The 25204-nt window shown below is 40.8% G+C and overlaps 1 protein-coding gene across 3 annotated transcripts in view; it reads right to left on the bottom strand.

Moving 5' to 3' along the window:
- Window positions 1–25204, bottom strand: part of PTPRM (protein tyrosine phosphatase receptor type M) — an 806716-nt gene that overhangs the window by 229190 nt on the left and 552322 nt on the right. For all 3 annotated transcript variants that reach the window (XM_034995810.1, XM_034995812.1, XM_034995813.1), the window contains one exon: window positions 19538–19670. In XM_034995810.1, the coding sequence (XP_034851701.1) occupies window positions 19538–19670 (133 nt within the window). The remainder of the gene's footprint in view (window positions 1–19537; window positions 19671–25204) is intronic.

Below are 25204 nucleotides of genomic sequence, written 5' to 3'. Positions count from 1 at the left end.
ATGTAACATTTGGTTTGAACAATCTTGTTCATTAAATGCATTCCAAATGTTAGTGATATAAAGTGAATACTTGCATACTAAATCATGTTTCCAAATTACTTACACTGTTGTTTCAGGAATAAGCACTTACAGAAAACAAAAAATGGACCCGACATAAAAAAAAAGTTTGCATTTTAGGGAATTAGTATCCATTCAGCCTATGTGAATATATAAGCTTTGCAGAAAAAAAAAAAAGACACATTCACAACCAATCCATACCATTCCTCAAGAGTAAACAAAAGTGCATGTTATGTACCATACTAGATTCCTGCCCTGGGTGAATTCTTACCAATCCTACAAATTATATGGAATCTCATGATAGCTATAGATGACACAGTTAAGATTTTTTTCTCTGTTGCTGCTAATGTTGTTTCTGTGTCTAAATTTCTGCTCTTCGGGAAAGTTGCATGGAGATACTCTTTATGAAGTGTTCAGAGAATACACTCAGCAGCGAGGGAAGTAGTTTCAAATAAATCCACTACCTTTTACCCTTCCCTCACCCCCTCAACAAACAAAAAGTTTTGGTCCCATTAATTTGATAAGCGATAATTGCCTTGTTTGCCATAATATTTTTGCAGATGTGACTTTTGGGGCAGCCACTGCTAACATGTGTCTGTCACAGACTGCAATAGGACTTTCTAAATTAATTTTTCCGGGGAAGGAAGAGAAAATAATGAACATAAAATGGTAGGGGAAAATGGGACTCTTGTCTGTGTTTCTCACTGTGATATGTCAATGACATTTATCCTTTTTAGTCTTCACTTTCCTTCCATAGACTTAGAATATTTCTTAAAGGAAACTATCTCTAAGGGGGTTGATACAATATTCATAGAGAAATTTAATTCCAAAGTCAAACAGGAATGCAATGTATTTTATTTAACTTCTTCCCTGGAGTCTAGGCAGAGCTTACATGTGTGATATTGCAGCAAATCTGGATTATGGGTAAGCAAATGTCCCTGTGTTTAAGTTACCTGTGGTGACAGGGGATCTGTACTATGGTGATGTTGGATGCCCCCCCAGAAGGCCCTACTGCGGGGAATTCCAACGCAACGGTATTCGTCATTATGTAGATTTGTGTTACTGACAGAAGGGTAAGTGATCCATAAATCAGCTTTGTTCTATGAAATTCAGCACTTTCCCCTTATATAAACAATTTGTGATTATTCATTGTTTTATCTGGATCTTTTCCCTCCTCCATTAACACAAATAATTGAGTGTTGATTCTACTTATAAAAGGAACTTTAGAAAATAGTTATTTTAAGAAAAATGAATATGGAGCTAACTTATTTTTCTCCCTAATGAAGAAGAAACAGTCTACAAATTATCAAATTTAGCAAATTTGCAAGAGAGAGAGGGGAAAAATAATTAAAACTAAGAGTACCGCATACACTAAATGTAGTCGACACATTTATTTTTGCTAAGTTTAATTTAAAATAGTTATGATGACACTTCAAAGTACATTTTGTAAAAATTACAAAAGATGTCATAAAGACCTTACCATAGTTTGCTATTACTTAGTCTTGGCCATAAAGCAGTCCAGGGCTGCCAGGTTTAATGTGAAAACCAAACAGTTTGGCATAAAACTGAGATTTAGACGTGATCAAAGATGAAAATATGTCCTCATCAAATTCATTTAAAAATACTTAATAGCTCTCAGGAAATACCTTTCAGACTAAGATAAATACTGTAATAGAATATTGAAACAGATGAAAAAAAAAGGCATACAGATGCCAGTAAATATTTTTAACTGAGTGCTAGAAACATACCCAGTGCTGTCCAGAGCTGGGAACCCGAGACAGTTTCCTGCCCAGCAGAAGAGAATATCGATCGGAGTACTTACAACTGGGAATAAGCAAGGAAGGGCACAGAGCCGGAAGGAAAATCAGTTTAGAGCCCCAATGCCAGCCAAAACGGCAAGGCATAAATCACTTCCAAGACTTAACATCCCATTTCCCTACATCACTGGAAGGTATATTTATCTCAGAATCAGATGCCACACTATGTCCGCAAAGACAAAAAGAAAAAAAGAAGAGCTGCTATATCACATTCATCTTATGCAACCTCCCACACAGGAGAACCACACACACGCAGCCTCGCCTGTTTGCGAAGGAAGTGTCTGCAAACCCGTGCTGAGCGCCTCTATCTGGCTTGCTACAGTTCAAACCTCAGACCGCCTGGCTTCTTTTTGGCCAGGACACAAAACTTCTTGCCACAGGTGCCTCTAGCAACTCAAGCAAGGGAGTCCTCCTCCTCATAAAACACAGAGGTGGAGTATGTTCTGTCCACATCCTGGCAGCCTTCCCTTCTTCTCTCAGAATCTAACAAGTCAGCACGTAAGAAGTGACAAGGACACAGTTGGGTTGGAAACAGGGGATTAACTGTGGACCTCTGAGTCCTAAAGGTGAGCCCTGCTGATCAGGGTCATGCTGAGAAGTGGCGAGCCTGGCTCTCCTGGATAATGCAGTGTACACACACCCAAAACAGGCCTTGTTTGTTGGGAGTCACAGGCTTCATGACATAAGGGCTAGAAGTGAGGGGAGCCATCAGGATTTCCATACCAAGCAGTCCCTGCATTTGAGTGAGAGAGGCTGCCCAAATAAATCACCTTGGATTTTCACGATGTGTGTACCACGGGGTTTTGGAAATCAGTTACACATGAAGATGGCCCCTCATTTGCTGTGTATTTCAGGCCTGCTGAGATGCTTGCTGCATCAAAGGTTTCTAAAGGAGCCCGAGGTGTGGGAGTCCCCTCTCTGCTTCCCAACCTTCCCTGAGCAGAGCCGATGTCAGGGAGCAGCTTTGAGGCTGCCCGCCTGGCTCTGCAGGCCTCCTCTTCTACACGGGGTATGATTTTCTTCTTTTGCAAAATGTGTGAGGGTGAGAAATACTGGTGCAAGAGAGGTCGCGAGATTTTCTTGCGGCTTCTTTCTAGCTCAGTGGGTAAGTACTGGGTCCGTCTTTTTCTATTTCTACTGCATCTCGACTAAAGAGCCATAACGGTTCAGAGCGGCAGCTCTGAAGACAGGTGGCCTGGTTTCCCTCTTGGTACTGTTGCTGCCTGACCCTGCTACCTTAAACAGCTTGCTTTTCTCTGTGTCAGCCTCCTGGACTGTAAAAATAGGCTTGCAGTCCGTATGTCACAGAGCCGTTATAGGCTTAACTGTGCTAATGCTCATAAATAACTCATAGTGGTGCCCAGTATGCAGCAAATGTTTAACATTTGTTGGTTAATAGTCATTGTTATCATCGCTGTTATCATTATTATTACATAAGTAACAAGTAATACAAACGGAATGATTATTTAGAGGAGTCAACTCATGTTCACTCATGGATGTGTTCATAGCAATTTACATATTTGAAAGTAAATTGTTTTTATCCTTTTGGGGTCACTACCATCTCTTTTGGCTAATAAACTTGTTTTCCACAGAAGATGGACTCTGTAAGAAGTTTCTTCCAGATGCCACACATCATATACACAAACATACAGTGCCTCAAATAAGATAGTTGAGCAAAATCCCATGAATAGGGCTCTGTCTTCTTCATGGTGACTCCAGTTACTAAAAGGAATTCAGGGAAAAGAGTTTTGCCAGAAGAAGCGAGTGGGAAGCAAGAATAGGCCTTGCCCCTTCCTTCAGTAAGGACAGGAAGCAAAAGTGTGTAGTCAGCCAAGCCCCTTTTAAAAGCTGGGGGGACTGGCCATTTGGTAGGAAGAGCACTAGGGGGCTCACATATGGCAGGACCTGCTGTTTGCTCATTTAGTCAATGATCTGCAAAGAGTTACATAGTCTGGGTTAGAAATGGCAGATAATTAAACCATAGTTCCTGCCCTCAGAGAATCTCCAGTCAACTCAGAGCCATTTAGAAAGGCTGCTTAGAAATAGTCAAACCGGACAGTAATTCAGGATCCACTAATGGAAGCTTCATTCAACCAAGAGGAACCCTAGCCATAAGTTTTAGGCTGCATATACTGAATTTATTTTATTTATTATATATTTTTAAATAAGACCCATAAAGACTGAAATTAAACAAATTCTGAGGCCTGCATGTGGGGAGCAATGTGGATCTGATTTGAAGTACTGTTAGCTTCTAGAATGCTGGGCACATTCACATTGTTTGTAGATGCTTTCTGCCACAGCCACCATTACTAGTAACGAAAATAAAACAACTGACAGTCGTGTAAGCCACTGGCCTGGCACCACCTGTATTTCACTCTGTCGTGTCTAAAGACAGTGCAAGGGGACGTATTGTTTTCTTCCCTTATGACAGAAATACTCAGTGCGTCACCAGTGATCGGGACCCATGTGTCCCGGCTGGTTCCAGGTTGATGGCCATCCCGCCTTGTTACAGGGGTATTCTGGGAACAATTCAGGAACTGCTTCTCAGAGGCACAGTGTGGTTTTCTCACTGCCACTACTGTTAGTAAAAATGCCGGGTTACCTCTGGCTGCATGCTTTGAATGTGGCCTAATGTATTTCTGTGGCCTTCCTGCTGTCAGGGAAACATGCATCAACAGCATCTGTGTTCTCTTGCTGTGAGCTGAGCAAAGAATCCATCCTGGACAGCCCAGGTCTGCAGCCCACAAGGCTGACATTCCATTACAAGCCCCGTCTGCAATAATGGTGGTTGGGCTGGTGCTCTGAGGCTGAGCATTAATTAGAATAGAGAGGGAAGTGCCGAGTTCAAGAGCTGCCTCAACATCATTCTGTCCACCAATAGTAAAATACTGTTTACTGTGGGAGAACCGATATAACACAACATTTTCTAACTTAACTATTTTAAAGTGTACTGTTCAGAGGCATTATGTGCACTCATATCATTAGGGAACCATCAGCCCATCCATCTCCAGAACTTTTTCATCTTCCCAAACTGACACTCTGCACCCATGAAACAATGACTCCTCATTCTTCCTCCCCTCAGCTCCTGGCAATCACCTATACTTTCTGTCTCTATGCATCTGACCACTCTAGATACCTCATAGAAGTGGAAGGACAGTATTTGTCCTTCTGTGACTGGCTTATTTCACTTAGCAAAATGCCTTCAAGGGTCATCCATGTTGTAGCCTGTGTCAGAATCTCTTTACTTTTTAAGGCTGAATGATATTCTACTGTATACACACACACACACACATACATATATACATTTTGTTTATCCATTTATCCATTGGTAGACATTTGGGTTGTTTCCACCTATTTGGTTATTGTGAATAATGGTACTATGAATACAGGTGTACAAATATCTGTTTGAGTCTGCTTTCAATGCTTCTGGGTATAGACCTAGAAAGATGTTTTTATAAATGAAAACAGTAGGGCTGCATTTCTTGGTCCCAGTTTAGTACATTTTCCATTTCATGCACACCTCAAAAAGGGACTGCATGATGCTAGAGAAATAAGTTTAGGTTGTGTGTGCCAAATCACAAAATTAACTCAGGAAGAGACTTCCTTCCCAGTGGGATCAGGTCATCATAATAAACAACATTTTAGAATTCAAAAATCTAGTTTGTTTTTCTATTTTCTACTTAGTTTCTCTCTTAATTTGTGGATCTTCATTATGGCTATTTCATTTACCTTAGCTTAACTTGATCTGTTACTTGCTCAGAATTCCAGTTTAATTGTAGTTCTTCACATAGTATCACTAAAATCAGCAGTGTAACTTCTGAAAGAGAAATGATTGCGGAGTGCCCACAATTTAAACTAAAAATGCTAAAGCTAATGCTTTGGTCAGGATAGTAATTAAAAGATATTTTGAGAATTCAAAATTTTATGTCATAGAACACATGGTATTAAAATAATTGTTGGCAACATCCTTTAGCTCTCTGTGTTAGCAGAAGGACCTGAACATCAATAAAGAGTGTCACACTGCACATAATCAGATCTATAATTTGACCTTTGAAACTGAACTTGTTAATGATGTTCATTAATCAACCACATTCTTCCTACAGTTGGTTTCTCCCTTCACATAATGATTTATCATTTCAGTTAGCAACTTATAACTTGAGCTAAATTTTGTTGTCCCTGTTGTTCTTTATATCAGTGTCGATCAAAAAATAAAAAGGCACATAGAATAAGAACCATTTATTTATGTTGTATTCCTTTGTTAAAACACTGTCAGGGCCTCTGTGCTTGGCAGGCTTCCCCTGGGAGTAATCACTAACAACCTGTGGCTTGTTACAGTATCAGCTGTGGGCAGCAGAGGGACACTTCAGGCTGACTGTGGAGTGACAGAGCCTGGACCTCGTCATTGAGATACTGACAAGTATGTCCCTACTTGAGGGGACACTCAATAAGCTAGATTTGCTGAACGTCCAGGTTTAGGAAAAATCAGTGTTAGAATTTAGGGAGAAGTTTGGGGACAAGAGTTAGAAGCTGTCTGGAGATCCAAATGGATGGGTTATTTAAGTCCAGGCACCAGCACAGCAATTAGGACATAGAAAATTAAATTGTTCTTGAAGTGAAGCCAGTGGAGCTCAGGCACCTGAGCAATTTCCTGCCGAGCCGTGAAAGTGGGTTGGCCCGGCCCTGGGGAGCGAGCTGTGGCATGGCTGTCATGTGGCTCGTAGGTTTCTGTGGGCTCCTCCGAAGGTGCTAGATGCTGGCTGGGGAGGGGGTGGCAGGGCTGTGGGGCAGGTCTGTTAGATGCGCCACAAGGGCTCTGGTATCCACTGCAGACAAAAGCAGCAGAACATTTTCATAACTGTAGCCTGATGTCAAGACCAAGTGGGGTCACCATGCTGTGGATTGGACATGCGGGCAGCTCAAAAGCTACAGGGCATTGGAAATTGTTTAAATTTGGATTCTCTTTCTTTTTTTTCTTTTTCTTTTCTTTTATTATGTTATGTTAATCACCATAGATTACATCATTAGTTTTTGATGTAGTGATCCATGATTCATTGTTTGCATATAACACCCAGTGCTCCATGCAATACATGCCCTCCTTAATACCCATCACCAGGCTAACCAATCCCCCCACCCCCTCCCCTCTAGAACCCTCAGTTTGTTTCTCGGAGTCCATAGTCTCTCATGGTTCTGGATTCTCTTTCTTAAACACAGGTTATAAAGGTGTGTGTGTTGGGGCAAGGGGAAAGGATATATAGGGGAGATAAGACTATCTTCTTCTTCTCTGATTACAGCAGACTGATAAGCATTACACCCTCTCAAACTCAGCATAAGGAAATCAATAGCCATATGGTATTATAGAGCCAAAGAGCCTGTTTTCACATGATCTCCAGGTGTCCTGGCTTTGTTACCTGGGCTGGACTAAGCAGCCAGAGAACCCAAGCACTCTAGGCACATTCCATCAGGAAGTTACTTTAGGAAGGAAGGCCTTGCTGGTGTGGGCCGGCTTCCTTCCCAAGAACCCATACACAAAGATGAGCATTGTTGGGAGCAGCCTTGTACTCTCTCTTACACTGGGGGAATTGTTTTCAAAGAGCAGAAAGATGATTTATGTGAAATCTTACCAGTGAAAACACTCTAAAAGATATTACTACCTGAGGCTCATCTAGAGTCCAGAGATCTCAAACCTGGATTAGAGAGACAGGAGTCAACAGTATTTCTAAGTGCAGAAAGCAGGGACAGGCTCTAGTTATAAACTGGAGGCACACTTAATCCACACCACCTGGCAACATCACCAACAAGCTCAGTGAAGCTTAAGTTATTGTGTGTTTCCAAATAGGGACCACCTACTCACAAAATACTTCGTGGGCCAGTTTCACTATTTGAGGGCGTCATAGGTACTAATGAGAATGTGGGCAGAGAGGAAGCATGGGCAAGGAGTCTATTGTCCTTTTCTGGGATAAGACAATACCTGTAGCCAGAAATAGGTGATAAAGAATTTTAAAATGTGGTCCTTTAAATGTCTTTTGTTTGGTTTATCTTAAAACAGAATTAGGAATCACGAATTGGTGACTAGATACCCATTTTATTTAGCCAAAATTTAAATTTAAAAATTGATCAGTTGCCAATAATAAAAAAAATGAGAAGATTTAATGAAAGAAATTAAGATTTCTTGCTTCCCTGGGGGGTGGAAAGGGCAGAAAGATCTGCGTCACTGTAGTATACCTGGGCAAAGCTGAACAGCAGGTGCCTTCTCGAGACACATTCTTCACAAAGGGCCTCCCCTTTAATCACCTGGGTCATCTTTACAGGTCCCACAGACAACGGTGAATTGACCTTTAAACTGTACCTACTGTGACCTTTAGGACCAGAACTCTGAGTCAACCCTAGCTTGACAAATTATAAAAGAAACATCTTAAGTACTATATCTACAAAACTACACAAACCAACAGATGCAATTTCAATGAAGCAATCCTCAGCAAAGACAGCCTCGTGAAATTTCCAAGTGTCCCCTCAGGGTGCGAGACTACTCTCAGATGACAGCCACTGAGTTAAGAACTTCAGTGAATGCTATGTCAGCACTTCATTTTTAAAATCTTAATATATTTCTGAGATTGCCCTCGCTTCCCTTTTAGTAAAGGTTAAGGCCATACCTACGAATTAAGCACTGATAACTGACCTATTCTCTTTGAGGAGTGGCCAGTTTCTTCAGTGACTGAGTGCTGACTCCAAACCTACCACCCAGGCTCTTAGGCAAGCCAGGAAAAAAATAAAGGCCATTTTGATAGTTCCCAGTAACTATATACTTACACTAAGCTGTTCAGTAAATGGCTTTTTCCTGATTTTGTTTCTGTTAATGTTTTCTTTCTGACATAAGGACAGGGAACCAATGTTTATCATACGCTCCTATCAAACACACACTCAAAGACACTATTCCATACAAGGATGCAGTGGGAGAGCTATTAGCAGCCAAAAGGCTGGAAAAGAGAAAACGTGAATGAATTTCAAAGAGCACTGGCAGAACTGCCAAAGACAGAAGTCTGAACATTTCCATTGTAAACTCACTGAAAGGAAGACCTAACAAACTGGGTATTTTAATTTATTTAGGACCCATGCTCATAGTATCAAAGAAATTCATCCTGTAGCTGTTTATTCATTTTTGAATATGATAAATTTTTTCTAAATTGATGTTGGTTGTGAAAACTATCTAAAAGAGTACTCACTTTATAAAAAAACATTTCAGAGGTGGTTTAAAAATAAATAATACTTTAAGTAAATGATAGTTTAGGAACTCATTTTCTTTTAATTAAGCTGTATCTGAATTTAAATATCCCTACTCACTTAAACTATTTCAATATATCAAACTGACAGTGTAAATAATTGTTATTCAAACTATTCAAAATAGGGACCCTGTCCACCAGAATGCCTACACTACAGAAAACTTAAAAGGTATCTTATGCTGTTACAAAATTTACGTCTCCCAAATTAATAAGAAGCCAAAGCAATTCAAAGTCCAGTGTCACACTGAAGGGCTTGCATTAAATAAGAGTTTTTGTCTATAATTGTGAAATACACTTCACACCTACAACCACAAAGCACCTTGCAGGGCATGAGAGCAGAGTGTCAGAGACAGTTAGGAAAAAAACACACAACAGCCCTTAATATATTATAATCCAATAGAAAAGACAAATGGGACCCAGGTAACTCAAGAGCCTGCATGCAAGGAGAGTGTACGTGAGCTCTGTAATGAGGGGGTGAGTAAGGAAAGCACCAAATCCCAGCATCCAAATTGGATGGAATTCTGGCATTCGGGCAGGTGCTGCTTCAAGCCGCCTGGGGACCAGACTAAACTTTCAGAAGTCGAGTTCACACCTGCGCATGTGCCTGCGCGAGCCAACGGGCCATTCTTAGATACAACCAGGGCTACCTTTTCTGCCAATTTTCTGCTTTGTGTTGTGTTGTGTTCGCAAACAAATAGAAATATGTTGAATTTAATAAGCAAGTCACGTTTTGCTTGTTGCAGTACAACCCATAAAAATAGCTTTACTTTTATTTCTCCCACAGCAGTGCTGATGGGGAAACAGCATATATGAGAATAACAGCAACAAAAACTGCCTCCAATGGGTCTGGGGAAGCCCTGGGCGCCTTAAAAGACATATTGTGAGGGCACTGGGCAAAACCACGCTTTTTCCTATTGAATACCTCCATACACTGTTTGCATCTGTAATGTGAGGTCTGCCGAAGAGAGAGAGAGAGAGAAAGAGAGAGAGAGAAAGTATTCCTCTCCTCATTAACTCAGTAGTCCCTCTCTATTCTCTTTAAAATTTAACTTTATGTATTTTTCTACAAATGAACCTAAGTCAAAGATTCCAGATAGAACTCCTTTCCTTGTTAAAAAGAAATTTAGATTTATGTTAGAGAACAGGGATCAGGAATCTTGACCAAAGAATATATATGTATATTTCTCCTATACTCTATGTAATTTTCATTATTGTCTCACTCATCGATACAAAACAAAACCAGAAAGAATTGAAGGGGTCACTGATCCTATTAAGTTTGAATTCCTAACCAAGATGACAGGTTTAAAGTCATCCTCAGTTTTCAAGTCCTGGGAACTTCCCACTCTACAAACCAGAAAGCAAAGTCATGTCAACATGAATGGTGACATATGCCCCCTACAGAACACAGACAGCCTGGATGGGACTGAACGGGGAGCATCCACGCACACCATCCGGGGACATGAGCTGTGGAGAATGGTCAGTTTCAGTGGTAAATGTGCAACCCCTTCTTAACCCCCTTCTAGGTACCATCAGACTTGAGCTTCAGAGGTAAGAGAGACCAGATATAGGACAAAAATGGGCTGTGTGGGAAAGTTACAGCCATCAAAATTACCAACCAGCAGAACAACTGTCCCCTGAGATGGCTGGTAGGCACCCTGCTCAATGTGTGCAGGTTTGGGGCTCGTGTGCAGTGCCCAAGACAAGAATGGCTCTGGAGGTTGACCCTGACCTCTGGGAATTGAGACAGTTGGCTGAGCAGGATCTAGGGCAGGTGCAAGGAGTCCAAACACATGCACGACACTATTCAGCACACTGAGGAGAGTGATGCTGGCCTTTGGGTCTGACCCCAGAGGCAGACCACGCGGCCCCTTACTGGGTCTGGGTCTCACAGGTTTGGATATACAAGGTATTTGCGTTGAATGCCAAGACCATGACCACTGAGAAGAATTGGGGGCTTAGAGAGAAATCCCCGAGAATGGTAGTATTGATGCCCCAAGACTTTGGCTTAGTTCTCTGTAAGCCATATTCCAGCCCTCTTGACTGAGCAGGGGCCTGAGCAGAAAACTCACTGCTGGGTGTCTGGCCCAAGAGTGGTTTTTCCCTTGTGCTGTCAGCTGCAGCACCTGCACCAAAGCCTGGCTTCCAGCTACAGGGACAGTGAGCTATCTTACTCCCAGTAGCTGTGTTCCTTGCTACCTTGATGACTAAAGCCCCATGTTCTCCAGGGGCAAAGGAGAGACGGACTCCCTTCAAAGGAGAAACAGCCCTTGTCTTTGCTTGTCTCTTGAGTATGAAAACAAGAACTCTGAAGCATGCATGCATGGGCATTGAACCTACAGTCAGCTACAGCTCATAATCTAAAGTAGCAGGTTATGTATATTATTAATATAGTTAATATTTATTGGGGCTAGCACTTGGATGGTAAGAACTCGTTTTCTTCTTCTAACATTCTTATGAGGTAAGTACTAGTATTATGCCCTTGGTATATATACCTGCGGAGACCGAGGGACATAAAGCCAAGCATCTTGCCCATGGTCACACAGCTTGTAAGCCACAGAACCAAGGAGTGCACCCAGGCAACTGTCTTTAGGGACTGCTGGTACCTGCACGCCACTCCCAGACTCTAGAGTTTGTCTCTGAGGAGGAAAGGCTAGGGTAAAACACTCCCTTGCTTCACGGCTCACTGTCAAACATAACAAAATTCTCTCAGTCACTACACCAGACAAGGATACAACACCCTCACTTTGTGAGTTATCCAAAGTAAACGTAACGGCTAAAAAAATGACATGAAATACACGTCCTTGAAAGGATTTATGAAACACTTCCGTAAAGGCGGAAGTGGAAGAAGCTTTTATTTAGCTATCTTCCTGTGATGGCTCAAAAAGAAGACTAAAACACGATGGCAGAGTTTCAAGTATTTGCAGACTTACAGCAATGGTAAACTGCCGCAAGCTGATGACTATGCCGTTTCCAGCTAATAGATCCAGGCAGCACGTGAGTTTTAACAGAGCAAGAGGCATCTCTGAGTTTAGTGCTGTGGCCGTAAGTGGTGGAGCAGAGTGGTTAACAATCAAATACACCTGACTTATGCTAGGTTTTGCCCTGTACTACCTATGTTACCTTGAACAACTTTCCAAACTTCTGGGCCCTATGCTATTATTTATCAAGCACCAGCTGTGTGTACAAGTTATCTTACTTAATCTTCGTGGCACAGTACTCTGTAGTACTCATCCACATTTACTCTGCTACCAACTAGGAGCTGGGATTCAAACTAGGTCTGTAAGATTCTAAATCTCAAGTGGCTGCCCCTTACCATTCTCTGACATTTTCCTCCTATAAAATAAAAACAAAATAAAAACTTGGTGCCTGTGTTCCCCATCTTCCTGTTTAAAATAAAATCTTCTGTATAAACAGCTCCCAAAGAAACCTCAATAGAACATAAGAGACCATAGTCAAACCATTAGGTTGAGTCCAGAAATAGCGGCTAATATAGGAGCTATTAGGATAATCACATAAAGTCTGGGTTAGAGGAGGCCTCAGTTTGTTTAACTTCCCTCTGTACCACAAGCCATCCAGTTACCATCTAGAAAACTGAAGGACATTAGTTGATTGATAGATTAGGATGACATATCCATACTTATTTGCGTACCCAGCTCTCCGGTTTCACGCATGCCAAAGCGTGTGCTAGAGCAGAAAAATCTCAGCATCTGCGTATTTATATGGCTGCCTATCAAGTACACATATTCTAAACAATAATCACAAAGAAATATCTACATATGACTCTCTCAACGTGGTTTCAGAAAATGTGATTTTAAAACAAGACTGAATAGAGCATCCAGACTTAAGACATTTTCCACATACAGCTCACATGGAGCTATAGTGGAAAAAAATTCCTATCGCATATGTAAACAAGTATAGCAGAAGAACTATAGAGAATGCCAACTTGCCTCCAGCCACATGTTGCAGGCATCTCTTTGAAAATTGGGCTTTTATCAAATTTTCTCTCTTATCTTTTTTGTTTCATGATGTCTTCAGAAATACTTCCTATTTTTATTGAGATTTTTCTCTCGGTATCAGTATTGTTTAAATATAATAGAATAGGTTCTATTGACTGTTTCTTTTGCTGTGCAAAAGCTTTTTATCTTGATGAAGTCCCAATAGTTATTTTTGCCCTTGCTTCCCTTGCCTTTGGCGATGTTTCTAGGAAGAAGTTGCTGCAGCTGAGGTCGAAGAGGTTGCTGCCTGTGATGCGGAGAAAGGGGAACCCTCCTACACTGTTGGTGGGAATGCAAGCTGGTGCAGCCACTCTGGAAAACAATATGGAGGTTCCTCAGAAAGTTGACAATAGAGCTACCATACGAAACAGCAATTGCACTACTGAGTATTTACCCCGAAGATACAAATGTAGGGATCCGAAGGGGTATGTGCACCCCGATGTTTACAGCAGCAATGTCCACAACAGTCAAACTGTGGAAAGAGCCAAGATGTCCATCGACAGATGAGTGGATAAAGAAGAAGTGGTATATATATACAATGGAATATTATGCAGCCATCAGAAGGAATGAGATCTTGCCATCTGCAACGACGTGGATGGAACTGGAGGGTGTTAGACTGAATGAAATAAGTCAATCAGAGAAAGACATGTATCATATGACCTCACTGATATGAGGAATTCTTAATCTCAGGAAACAAACTGAGGGCTGCTGGAGTGGTGGGGGGTGTGAGGGATGGGGTGGCTGCGTGATAGACATTGGGGAGGGTATGTGCTATGGTGAGTGTTGTGAATTGTGTAAGACTGTTGAATCACAGATCTGTACCCCTGAAACAAATAATACATTATATGTTTTTTTTTTTTTAAAAAAGAAGAAGATAGCAGGAGGGGAGGTACAGTGAGTGCTTCAGGATTAAAATAGTCACATTTACCTATAACAGGTGTTCATGTAGTTGAATAGCTAACATTTGCTATTTTGACCAAGAATGCATATCTCTTTAATTATTTTCATATAGCTACAACTTCTCTAATTTCTATTTTCCACAATAGCTGAAACAGGATTATTGTAATTAATACAAATGTCCTCAAATTTCTAAAAGATGTATAACAATTTTAGAAACAATAGTAAATATAATTAATCAGGGTAAAATTGATGGTGCTTGTATGCTAAATTCTGTCAAACATGTTATTGAGATAAATTATTCCCTATGAAAAATGTTGAAAATACAGGTATTTTCATTTTCACAAATATATTTAATTATACATGGATGAAAAATGATAAACACTAAGTATCTCCTGCTCAATTTATTATATATTAATTTTGAGAATACAATTGACCCTTGAACAGCACAGGTTTGAATTGTGTGGGTCCACTTATACACTTTTTTTTTTCAATACAGTAGAGTAGTGTAAATGTATTATGATTTTCTTAGTAACATTCTTTTCTCTAGCTTACTTTATTGTAAGAATATAGTATATAAAACATACAACATAGAAAATATGTTAATTGACTATGTTATCAACTGTCAGTAGGCTATTGGCAGTTGAGTTTTGGGAGAGCCCTTATACTTGGATGTTTGCATGACGGGGGGGTCAGTGCCCCTCACCCCCACGTTGTTCAAGAGTCAATTGTATATTGTCATATGACTCTGTGAAACTTTAATTTCATATCCATCTTATAGCCTTTCTTAACATTTGCTGCATCAAAACACTGCACCCTCAAAAGAACACATATTTTGGGGAAAGAGAAAATAAGAAGTAGCTTTCCTTATCAGATAAAATAAAAATAAATGTAAAGGTTTTATAACAGTTTTTAAGGAAAAGGTAGTTTTATATTATATTAGTCCAAGCAAGGCTCAAATGGATTAATATTCATCAATAAATTAACAACTAGTCACTCATTTGTGATAGGTTTATAAAACATTATAGCCAGGGCGCCTGGGTGCCTCAGTCGGTTAAGCGTCTGCCTTCCGGCTCAGGTCATGATCCCAGGGTCCTGGGATTGAGCTCCGCGTCGGGCTCCCTGTTCGGTGGGGAGCCTGCTTCTCCCTCTCTCTCTGCCTGCCACTCTGCCTACTTGTGTTCTCTCTCTCTGTCAAATAAATAAATAAATAAATCTTAAAAAAAAATTACAGAAAATAAAACTGATGGTTGTCTCTGCTTTTAGTCATTATTGCCTCAATGTAAATGAATTCCACGAGTTAGCATGAGTTGAACAGATTTTACTTATCCTACTGAAGGCCTACCTTCAGCGACTACTTTTTACAGAAGGCCAGTCCTTCAGAAAGCAACATGATCTTAGCTAAGCTAATAATTGGGAAAGCCTCCCAGTTAAATGTGCTGTCCCCCCTGAATCCTAGGAGCTCAGGCCCATCTGGCCTGGCATGCTGACAGACTTACCATTGTATTTCCAGAAATACTGATGAGTGTGTTCCACCACACTCTCTCCTGGGCCCTGTCTGTCTTTATGACCAATGGCACATAGTGGCCTTGGCTGACATCGAGCGCCATGGGCAGAAGCATCGGGAGCTAACTAGCCCATGCAGGAATGGAACCCGAATCCGATTAGCATCAGGCTTTAACCAGCAAAAGCGACTAATGACATACTGAACCCCACACCTGGCGCAGTTCTTTCCTTCCCTCTCTCCCCCTTCCCTGTTTTCATTTTCCTCCCCGCTATCCCCTTTCCCTCCTGTCTGACAGTGGGAAACCAGGCTAAAAGATAAGCAGTTCACCGAGTCACACCTCTAGACTTGAGCCAACTGAACCAAGACAGCCTTTGGAAGAACTACAGGCTTTGCTCAAATAATGAAATACAGCAATGAGTTACCCACTGTACTTCTAGAATAGCACATGTACAATGTCAACAGAGGCTGCGGCATAGAGAAAACCCGGTATTTTGGAAGTGGGGGGTACTTTAGAGATCATCCAGTATAATTTTCTCAACTTACAAATGAGGACACTAAGGCCCAAAGAAGTTCAGAATCACAAACATAGTTAAAATACAGGTCTAGGAATTCCAAATCCAAAGTCGGTGTTCTTCTGGGGGTGGTGGGAGGTGAGCAAAGTGGGGGCAGGGGGTCAAAAGGTGGTGAGGGGTGTAACTAAATTCATTATGGTGATCAGTTTACAATATATACAAATATTGAATCATGATGTCGTATGCCTGAAACTAATGTAATGTTATATGGCAGTCCTCAATAAAAAATCAATTCAGTGTTCTTCTAACCAAACAATGTGGCTTATTACATATCCATGATACTCCTGCAACTTATGATTAATATCATGCTTTAATGATTTAAGAATACAGCTTTTAAAATTTAGACTAAAATTTTGGAGAAAACCCCAAATAATTAGAATTTTTAAGAATGCCTACTGAATATGAAAGTTTGTACCACAGGACTGTTCAGGTCTAAATTTTACAAGTTTTGTATTTATAGGCATGACATATTGGCAAATTTATCTTCCGGAGAGCATATTCTGTATTTCAGAAAAAGCAAATACAAAAGTGGTACGTGCTGTGAAAACAACCTTTTTCAGATTAGTACCTGGTAAATAATCATGCAAATTTGATATGAGCTATTGGTATTTAGTCCAATATTGTATCAAGACCATATGTTACCGGAGGCAAGCTCTTCAAATGCATAATTTATAACATAACCCCCGTGACTACCTGAGAGACCTAGGTAGAATAATGAATTAATCCAGCAGAAATAGACCCTTGGAGGATGAAATGACATTTAGCTAAGGTCACAAGGGCAACTGGATTAGTAGTCTCAGGCTATTCCTCATAGAGAGTTTGCCAGATGACACAAAAATCCAATATATTCCCTTAACTAAAAATAAATCTCCTCAAAATGTTTAGTTTGGAGGGGTGTGGGGGGATGGGTTAGCCTGGTGATGGGTATTAAGGAGGGCACGTATTGAATGGAGCACTGGGTGTTATACGCAAACAGTGAATCATGGAACACTACATCAAAAACTAATGATGTAATAATGTATGGTGATTAACATAACATAATAAAATAAAATTTAAAAAAATGTTTAGTTTGAATATGCAGGCATGGAAAGGCCTAGTGTTGCTTCAAATTTATACTGAGCAATATTAAAAAAGAACAGGACCAACCACTGGTAGCAAAGGTAAGCTATCTGCATAAACACTGGGGTGGGGAGCAATGCAGAGCATCCAGGAGAAAAATGCCTAAGAGGTGATGGAGAAGTAAGAGAAGAAGAAATAAAAAAAAGAGAAACATGGAGGAGGCAAGAACTAAAGAGATAAATAGCTAAAGAAGAAGAAAAGAAGGATAAAGAAAAGAAAGTTACAGAGAAGTGAAATGAAAAGAAAAAATAATAGAAAATGAAGAGACTTCCATTTATATGACTAATAGGTCATGGGATCTAATGTACACCATGGTCACCATAGTTAACAACACTGGGTTGCACGTTTGAAAGTTGCTAAGAGAGTAGATCTTTTTTTTTTTTTTAAGATTTTATTTACTTATTTGATAGACAGATTGAGTACAAGTCGGGGTGGGGAGGGGCAAAGGGAGAGGGAGAAGCAGAGTCCCCAGAGAGCAGGGAGCCTGACATGAGACTTGATCCCGGGGCTCTGGGATCATGATCTGAGACGAAGGCAGATGCTTGACTGACTGAGCCACCCAGGCACCCCACTAAGAGAGTAGATCTTAAAAGCTCTCATCAGAAGAAAAAAATGGAAAGAAAAATAAGGAGAGAAATTAAATGATGGGTGGAAAAAGAAAGGAATTGAGGATGTAGAACAGGTGGGAAGGAAGCACTCAAACGATGGGAGTCCATTAGTACCATGTGCGGCTGGGACAGAGCAATGGTTTGTCCTGGGGCCTGAGTAGAACAATAAACATAAGATGAAGGACAAAGCAAGAAGAGATGCATATTGGATATGAACTCACCCCCTAAATACTGTGTTACCCGAGGTTTTCTCTTCATCCTTGACTTCCTTCTCCCTCTACAGTGACTCTGAGTGACCTCATCCAAACCCAGGGCTTTAGCTCAGCACAGGCCGATGACTTGGTCTGTGGAAAGTGTTATTCTGAGTCCGCACCAGCACATCCAATTGCCCAGTGGAAGTTTCCACTGAACTTCACAGGAACAGCGAACTGAAAAAATGCAAGGCCTACCTCTCCAATCTTCACTCTCCACATATGTTCTGCTTTCCACATTCCACATTTTCTGAATGGTAATATCTCGACTAAGCTGCCCAAGACAGTAACTAGATTCTTTCTTTCTATGTTGCTCTTTCTCCCTGGGCTTCTGCCTCCAAATGGCCACTAAAACTTACCTCCCAATATTTCTAAAGTTGCCCCATCTTCATCCAACTGCTCCTCCTGATTTGAGTTCTTTTCCCTCTCCACTGTGCTCAATCCTAATATCAGAGTGATCTTTCTAAGATTAGAATGACATCCCATTACTACCTGCTTAAAGGCCATCAGTGGATCTTTGGACCAAGTCCAGCCTCCTTAGATGACAGACAAGACCTTCAAGACCTCACTTTGCTGAACTCTCCAACCTTACCTCCTACCATCCATGACCTATTCCCACTCTATAATTGTTTTTAAACTACAGAGAAAAGGATGAAGATCGAGTATTATTACTGTTTGGGAAAAATTAAGATATCACTATCTATATTTTTATGTTGATAATTTTTATATAAATTGAACACTGTACCACTAATAAGTTTTTACTCATTTCTACAACACAAAGGCACTGTATATTTTTCAAGGGTGGGAGGCAAGGATTGCTTGTTATAGCCATATTGGGTTTTCTCCTCCCCCAAACCACCCCTTGCCTAGACAGAGCAATCTGACAACATCCAACATGCTTTATTCTTGTCCTTAGTCATACCATGGGCTGTGTTTCTGTAAGGCTGTTTTTTGAGTCTCTTTCTCATGGGGTGTTGTGCAGATTAAGCCCCTAGTATGGTGTCTGCCTGCACATAACACAGGCTCAATAAATTTGTCATCACCCTTACCTTCATTATAATGAGAAGAGGAAAAGTCTCATTTCTCATGTCCTTGAGAACATCAAAATGCATTAATACATTAGTAATCAGCACTAAAAATTTCCTGATTAGTAAATGTCTTTAAAGATTCTGCAGAGTTTTATGCACCAATGTGTGGGAAGACACATCATCTTACGTTAACTTGGCATGCTATGCTTGGCATAGTCATACAACACCACAGTCATTACTCTAAATTTTGTCCCATAACCTTGAATTCTAGATGAGGAAAAATACCAACAATCAGAGTCACAGGTGTGTCTTCAAAACCAATTCAATAACTTGAATATTTTCACACTCATGAAGCAACTTGGCAAACAATGGGACAGAATCGCATCTCTGGCGACAGCTAGGAGCTCACCTTTTCTTCATTACCAACACAACTCCAAGAAATATAATAACGAACAGCAAGATGCCAGCAATGACTCCAGCAATTTTGACTGTATGGTCTGTTTCCTTCTCGGGTTCTGGGACTGGTTTCGGGGTGGCAGCTCCTGAAAATGGAAGGAAATGAAAAAGGACAGACGGTGGGTAAGAGAATAAAGATGTGACATTTTAAAAAATTTTGCTGCATTTAACAGACTAAGAAGACTTATCAGAGCCAGCAGACAGACAAGCTTTTGATTTTTTTCAACAGCTTTCATATGCACCGAAAGGAGGGTAACTGTTCATATTGCTCTTCAATATTTTATGAAACCATAACATAAGTTGGATAGCATACCCACGCCTGACCCTTTTCTAAGAGACTCTTCTCAAGCAGTTTTTTTTTTTATATTTTGTTATCTCTATTGGCTCCCTGCTCTTTCTGCCATTTAAAAACTTGCTAACGACACAATAGCTATCCTAAGCCTTTATCCAAATTTGATTTGCTGGAACATTTTCCTCAATTATTTTTCATAAGTGAAGCAGTAATTCCATAACATATTGGCCCAAACACCTGGAAAAGTGAGATAAGCTCATTTACCATGCATTTTACCAGCAATTGTTTTTTAACACGATATAGATTTTTCCCCTGCCTTTGGAAATCTAAATCTAGGTCATATCTGGTAGGCAAAAGACTTCTTCTAAGCAATTTACTCACAAAGTGGAAAGCAGCTGATGATCAGACTACTGGCACCCACATTTAATATCTGTTTAAATGAGATAACCAGAGCCTTCCAGTGGCTACTGTCTTAGCTCGCCTGCTTTTCCATTTCCAAAACACCATTTGTCCTGTTTACGGTATAATGTGATGGAATGTCAAATCCATGTCTGATGAAATATCCATTTCCTCTGCTAAATGAGTTCAGGACGAAAAAATATTAGGAATGTAATGTTCAATTCACTAAGCAGAATCCATTTTTTTAAGGGCTTCCACCCTTTTAATTTTTTTAATTTTTATTTTTTTAAAGATTTTATTCATTTATTTGAGAGAGAGAGAATGAGAGACAGCATCATAGGGAGGAGGGTCAGAGGGAGAAGCAGACTCCCTGACGAGCAGGGAGCCCGATGCGGGACTCGATCCTGGGACTCCAGGATCATGACCTGAGCCGAAGGCAGTCGCTTAACCAACTGAGCCACCCAGGCACCCCTTCCACCCTTTTTAATCAGAACGTGACAGTGTTGAGCATCTGAGCCATCATGCCACCATCCTCATGAGAGGTCAGGACAGATAATTCTGAAAGTAGAAATTTTATGTCCAAATTTCTCGCCTTAGAATTTTCTTGGTTTTGTTGGTGAAAAATGTAATTAAAATTGAATATTGAGAGGCGCCTGGATGGCTCAGTTGTTAAGCATCTGCCTTCGGCTCAGGTCATGATCCCAGGGTCCTGGGATCGAGCCCCGCATCGGGCTCCCTGCTCCGTGGGAAGTCTGCTTCTCCCTCTTCCACTCCCCCCTGCTTGTGTTCCCTCTCTCGCTGTCTCTCTCTCTGTCAAATATATAAATAAAATCTTTAAAAAAACCTGAATATTGATACCAGCCCTTTCTACCCTTTCGTTGGGTTTTCCATTCACACTTCACCCGATTCTTGAAACAACTTAGCCATCCTTGTGTCTGGTGTATTCCAGACTGGGCTTATCCTCAGATGAATCAGTACAGGGAAACAGGGAGTGTTAAGCTCTCACTTTCCATCTGTTTCCATTGGAAACATATAAACTACATTTCTTTCAAAAGTTATTCATGTTAAGATTTTATATAAGATGCTGCCTCTTGAACCCAGCTGTGGCCATCAGACTGATGTAGCTGGTTAAGACTGGGGAGATACACAAAGCAGAAGATGACTTTACATCTACACGTGCATTCCAATCAAAGTGACAATCATAATGAGAACCATTATGATGTAAAAATCATACCTTATTAAATACAAACCGTTCTGCATAACCTCTTTTAGGTCATTTTTATTTCTGATAACTTCAGGAGGATGTCCTGCTACTTTGTTTTAATAAATATCCCTCACACTAATTATCCAGATAAACCTTGAAACTGCTAATATTTACTATTTTTTAGTGTAATTACATCTTACATATACCACTCCAATATGCCATTGGAACATACAACCGAGTGGTGGATTTGCAGGATATTGATTCATTAAATAAATTGCTAAGAGAGATTTAAAGATAAAATGTGTGTTACAAAAGGATGAGAATTTTTTAAAAATCCATATAAAAATAAACATTTAAAATTCACAAAAGTGAAAAAGGGGGCAATATTTTCCAATTTTGATTTCTTTTGTTCAATTAAAAAAACTTACCTTTAAAAAAATAAAATGAAATTGGTTTTGTTCTTCCAAATGTTGGCATATTGGGAGCCATTCCATTGATCTCACCAGTTACTAGATTTCAAGTGGTCCAAATATATTTTCTAAATAACTGGTTCACTGAGTTTCTTTGTAACTAAATTAGGCCAGTAAGTACAACACTTGGGAAAGAAATATAGAAAGACTTTACTTAGCCTAAAATACTGAAATATAAAAAACAACATGGATACAACTCATACATCATAAACCCTCAGGAAGGGAGAACTTGTTTTGTTAATAGTCACGTTTGCTTCTGTTAACTAAACGACTGGTTGTGTTTCACGTTAGCCAAAATTTTGCCCAGGCTCCATGAGAACTGGTGAATACTCTACACATCTTTGCATCGGGAAAAGAGACCCCCTCGGAGCCTTTCATTCACTTTGGGAAGCAGACAAATCCATTGTTATGCAGCCGGCATAAGCTCAGTATTATCATTCTTTAGCACTTTTAACTCATTTCACATTGCAGGTCAAGAAAATGAAATGTTCTATCTCTGCAGGACACAGTTGCAATGTGATTACGGTGGCAATCGTGCAGAATGGGAGAGAAGCTCAGAAAAGGAGAGGAAGGTTGCCCTGAGCTGGCGGCGAGCCATCCTCCTTTTGCCTGCCGCGGGGCAAGGCCACCAGACCACGGTGACAGCGCCAAGACGAAGGGGTTGATTGGAATGTCCGGGTTTAAGACTGATCCGGGAATGCAAATTGGGAGGGAATAAGTCACCCCACTGAGCTAATCTCAGGGAGGTAGGTGTGCATCATTAATTCCAAGTTCACTCTGGGCACCTGTCATTCCTGCCTTTGTCTGCCTGCCCTGCCCCTCCAGCGTTTCCTGAAACAGGTATCTTTATGATCCCCTTCCACAGGATGCTCTTTTCTCCACTTTTGTTTTTTTTTTGGAAACATGTGGTTGTGAGCTGTCAGTCAGCCTGGGACAGACGATAATTTGTGACAGAATGTGGTTGCAACTGATAGCTTGTTGTTTTTTCCCCCCTCACCCAAATCTATGAATTTAACAGTATAATTTATAAACTCCTTCGCAGAAGAGTTGTTTTCATAATATTTTCCCTTCTGTCTTGTTATTTTCTTGACAGGTTTCTAATGGTACGGACTTTTATTCCTTTTTTTTGGGTATAAATTCTAATTCTTCAGGGAAAGGCATTTTTCCCCCTCTTCTACTGTGCATTCTGTTCAGAGTTTACTGCATGTTTAGATCCTTTTAAAGGGAATACATTCAAATGTGTGCATTTAATAGGAGGCGTTATCTAGGCTTGAACATACTCGTTAAAATGATGAATAAGCTAAATATTTCATAGATGGAGGGTGACAGGCTGCTGAACTTGTAGCATATAATCCTGACAGATGCCTCCTCTACTGATTCCTACTGATGCCTTTGGGTGTTTTGTTTTGTTTAATGACCAAGAAGATTAAAAAGGGTGGTATTCCAGTGAACTTACATTAGGTAAGTTTACAGATATAACATCTCGTGTGAAAAATCTCAAAGGAAAGGGAATGATTTTAGCCAATGCCTTATTTGGTTGGTTTTCAACTTAGCCGAAAACAGTGAGTCTTGGCCCGGTGTTCGATGTTAAATTACATAACAGCACACGCCAGGCCGAGAACATGATGTACTCAGCCACTGGTTTGAGGTTTGGGCCTAATTTTGACTACTGAACTGGCTGCAGAAATTTTTCCAGAAGACCCAAGGACACAAGCACAGAAGGCCATGAAAGCCATCACGGCTGCCTGGGGCCACTGACATAGCGGCCCCAGCACCACGACTGCCTCACCTTGAGGAAACGGGAAGCCTTCCTTTTTTTTTTTTTTAATTTAATTTTATTATGTTAGGTTAGTCACACAGGAAGCCTTCCTAACAGGAAAAATGAACATTAGGAATAGCCCAGGGGCAGTTTGGCATTCTGTCTGAATAATGGTGACTAGTGCTTGGCTTTCTCCTTGAATGTGGGAGAAAATCAGCAATATTCTTCATTTATTCAACAAGAATTAATCAAGTGCCCCAGTGGTGCCATGCACTATTTTAGGAATACCACAGTGAACAAATGGGTCTAATAAAAACCTTTGTCCTCATGGAAGTTCTATTCTTGTGGGGAAGGACAGACCCAGACAGAAACAAATGCTGTCAGCAGGATGTGAATCAGTGCTGGTCTTCGGGGTGGAATCTTCGAGTGGGGCTGGTGCTACGCAACTCGGAGATACGCGATCAGAGAAGGAATCACTGAAAGAGGGAAGGGACGGAGCTCCACTAACACCCAGGGAGGAACATTCTAGGCAAAGGGAAGAAAAGATTAAAAGGTACAAGACGGGACTGTGGAATACCGAGGTGGGCTTGCAGGGGACTGAGCCGGGGAAGCGGTGGGACACAGAGTCAGAGTTGGGGGCACCTCCATAGGTCACCGTGAGGACTTGGCTTTTTCGCCGCATGGGAGAGCTATGGGAGGATTTTAAGTGTTGGATGACGTGATCTGGCTTATGTTTCCGGGTCACACTGGCAGTGGTGTTTAGAATAGACTGTAGTGGATCAGTGGTGGAGACAGGAATATCAGTTATGAAGCTATTATAAATAATCCATGCAAGAGATTAAGATGGTTTGGAATAAGACTATAGCAGTGGAGGTGGTAAGATGAGGTCAACCTTGAGATATATCTTGACAGTTGAGTCACCAGCATTTGCCCATGTATGGGAAGGAGAGGGTGCTGGTACAACATCCAGCCTTCCAGCCTGAGTAAGATGGAGTGGCCCTCAATTGAAATGTGGAGAAGCAAGAGGAGCAGTGCGGAGAGGTAGGTGGGGAAATGAAGAGTTTGGTTTTGGGCTAGTTTTGAGATATTAGCCATCCAAAGCAGACATCAGGTAGGCAGTTGGAAATAAAGGGGAGAGAGCTAGGTAAATCAAGGTCATAAATGGGGGGGTTGTCAGCAAAAAGACGGTATTTAAAGCCATGAGACTGCAAGAGGGCACTCAGGAGGCGAATGGGGGAGGGTGGTCATAAGGAGGAACCGGCAATGGAGATGAAAAGGAACAGCCAATGGATGAAGGAGGAAAAGCAGCAAGGAAGAGGGGGTCAGTGAGAATACAGACAGAGGAAGCATCAGTGTGGATGAGCCAGAGGAGAATGTAGGGATCAAGGAAAGTTTGTTTTGAAGATGGAAGAATGTACAGCATTTTTATTATTATTATTATGTTATGTTAATCACCATTCATTACATCATTAGTTTTTGATGTACAGCATTTTTGA

Source organism: Mirounga leonina, unplaced genomic scaffold (genome assembly GCF_011800145.1).
Source record: "Mirounga leonina isolate KUSES-001 unplaced genomic scaffold, KU_Mleo_1.0 Mir_93, whole genome shotgun sequence".
Taxonomy (NCBI): Eukaryota; Metazoa; Chordata; class Mammalia; order Carnivora; family Phocidae; genus Mirounga; species Mirounga leonina.
Note: the sequence above shows the minus strand (reverse complement) of the source record. Positions and strands in the feature narration are given on the sequence as shown.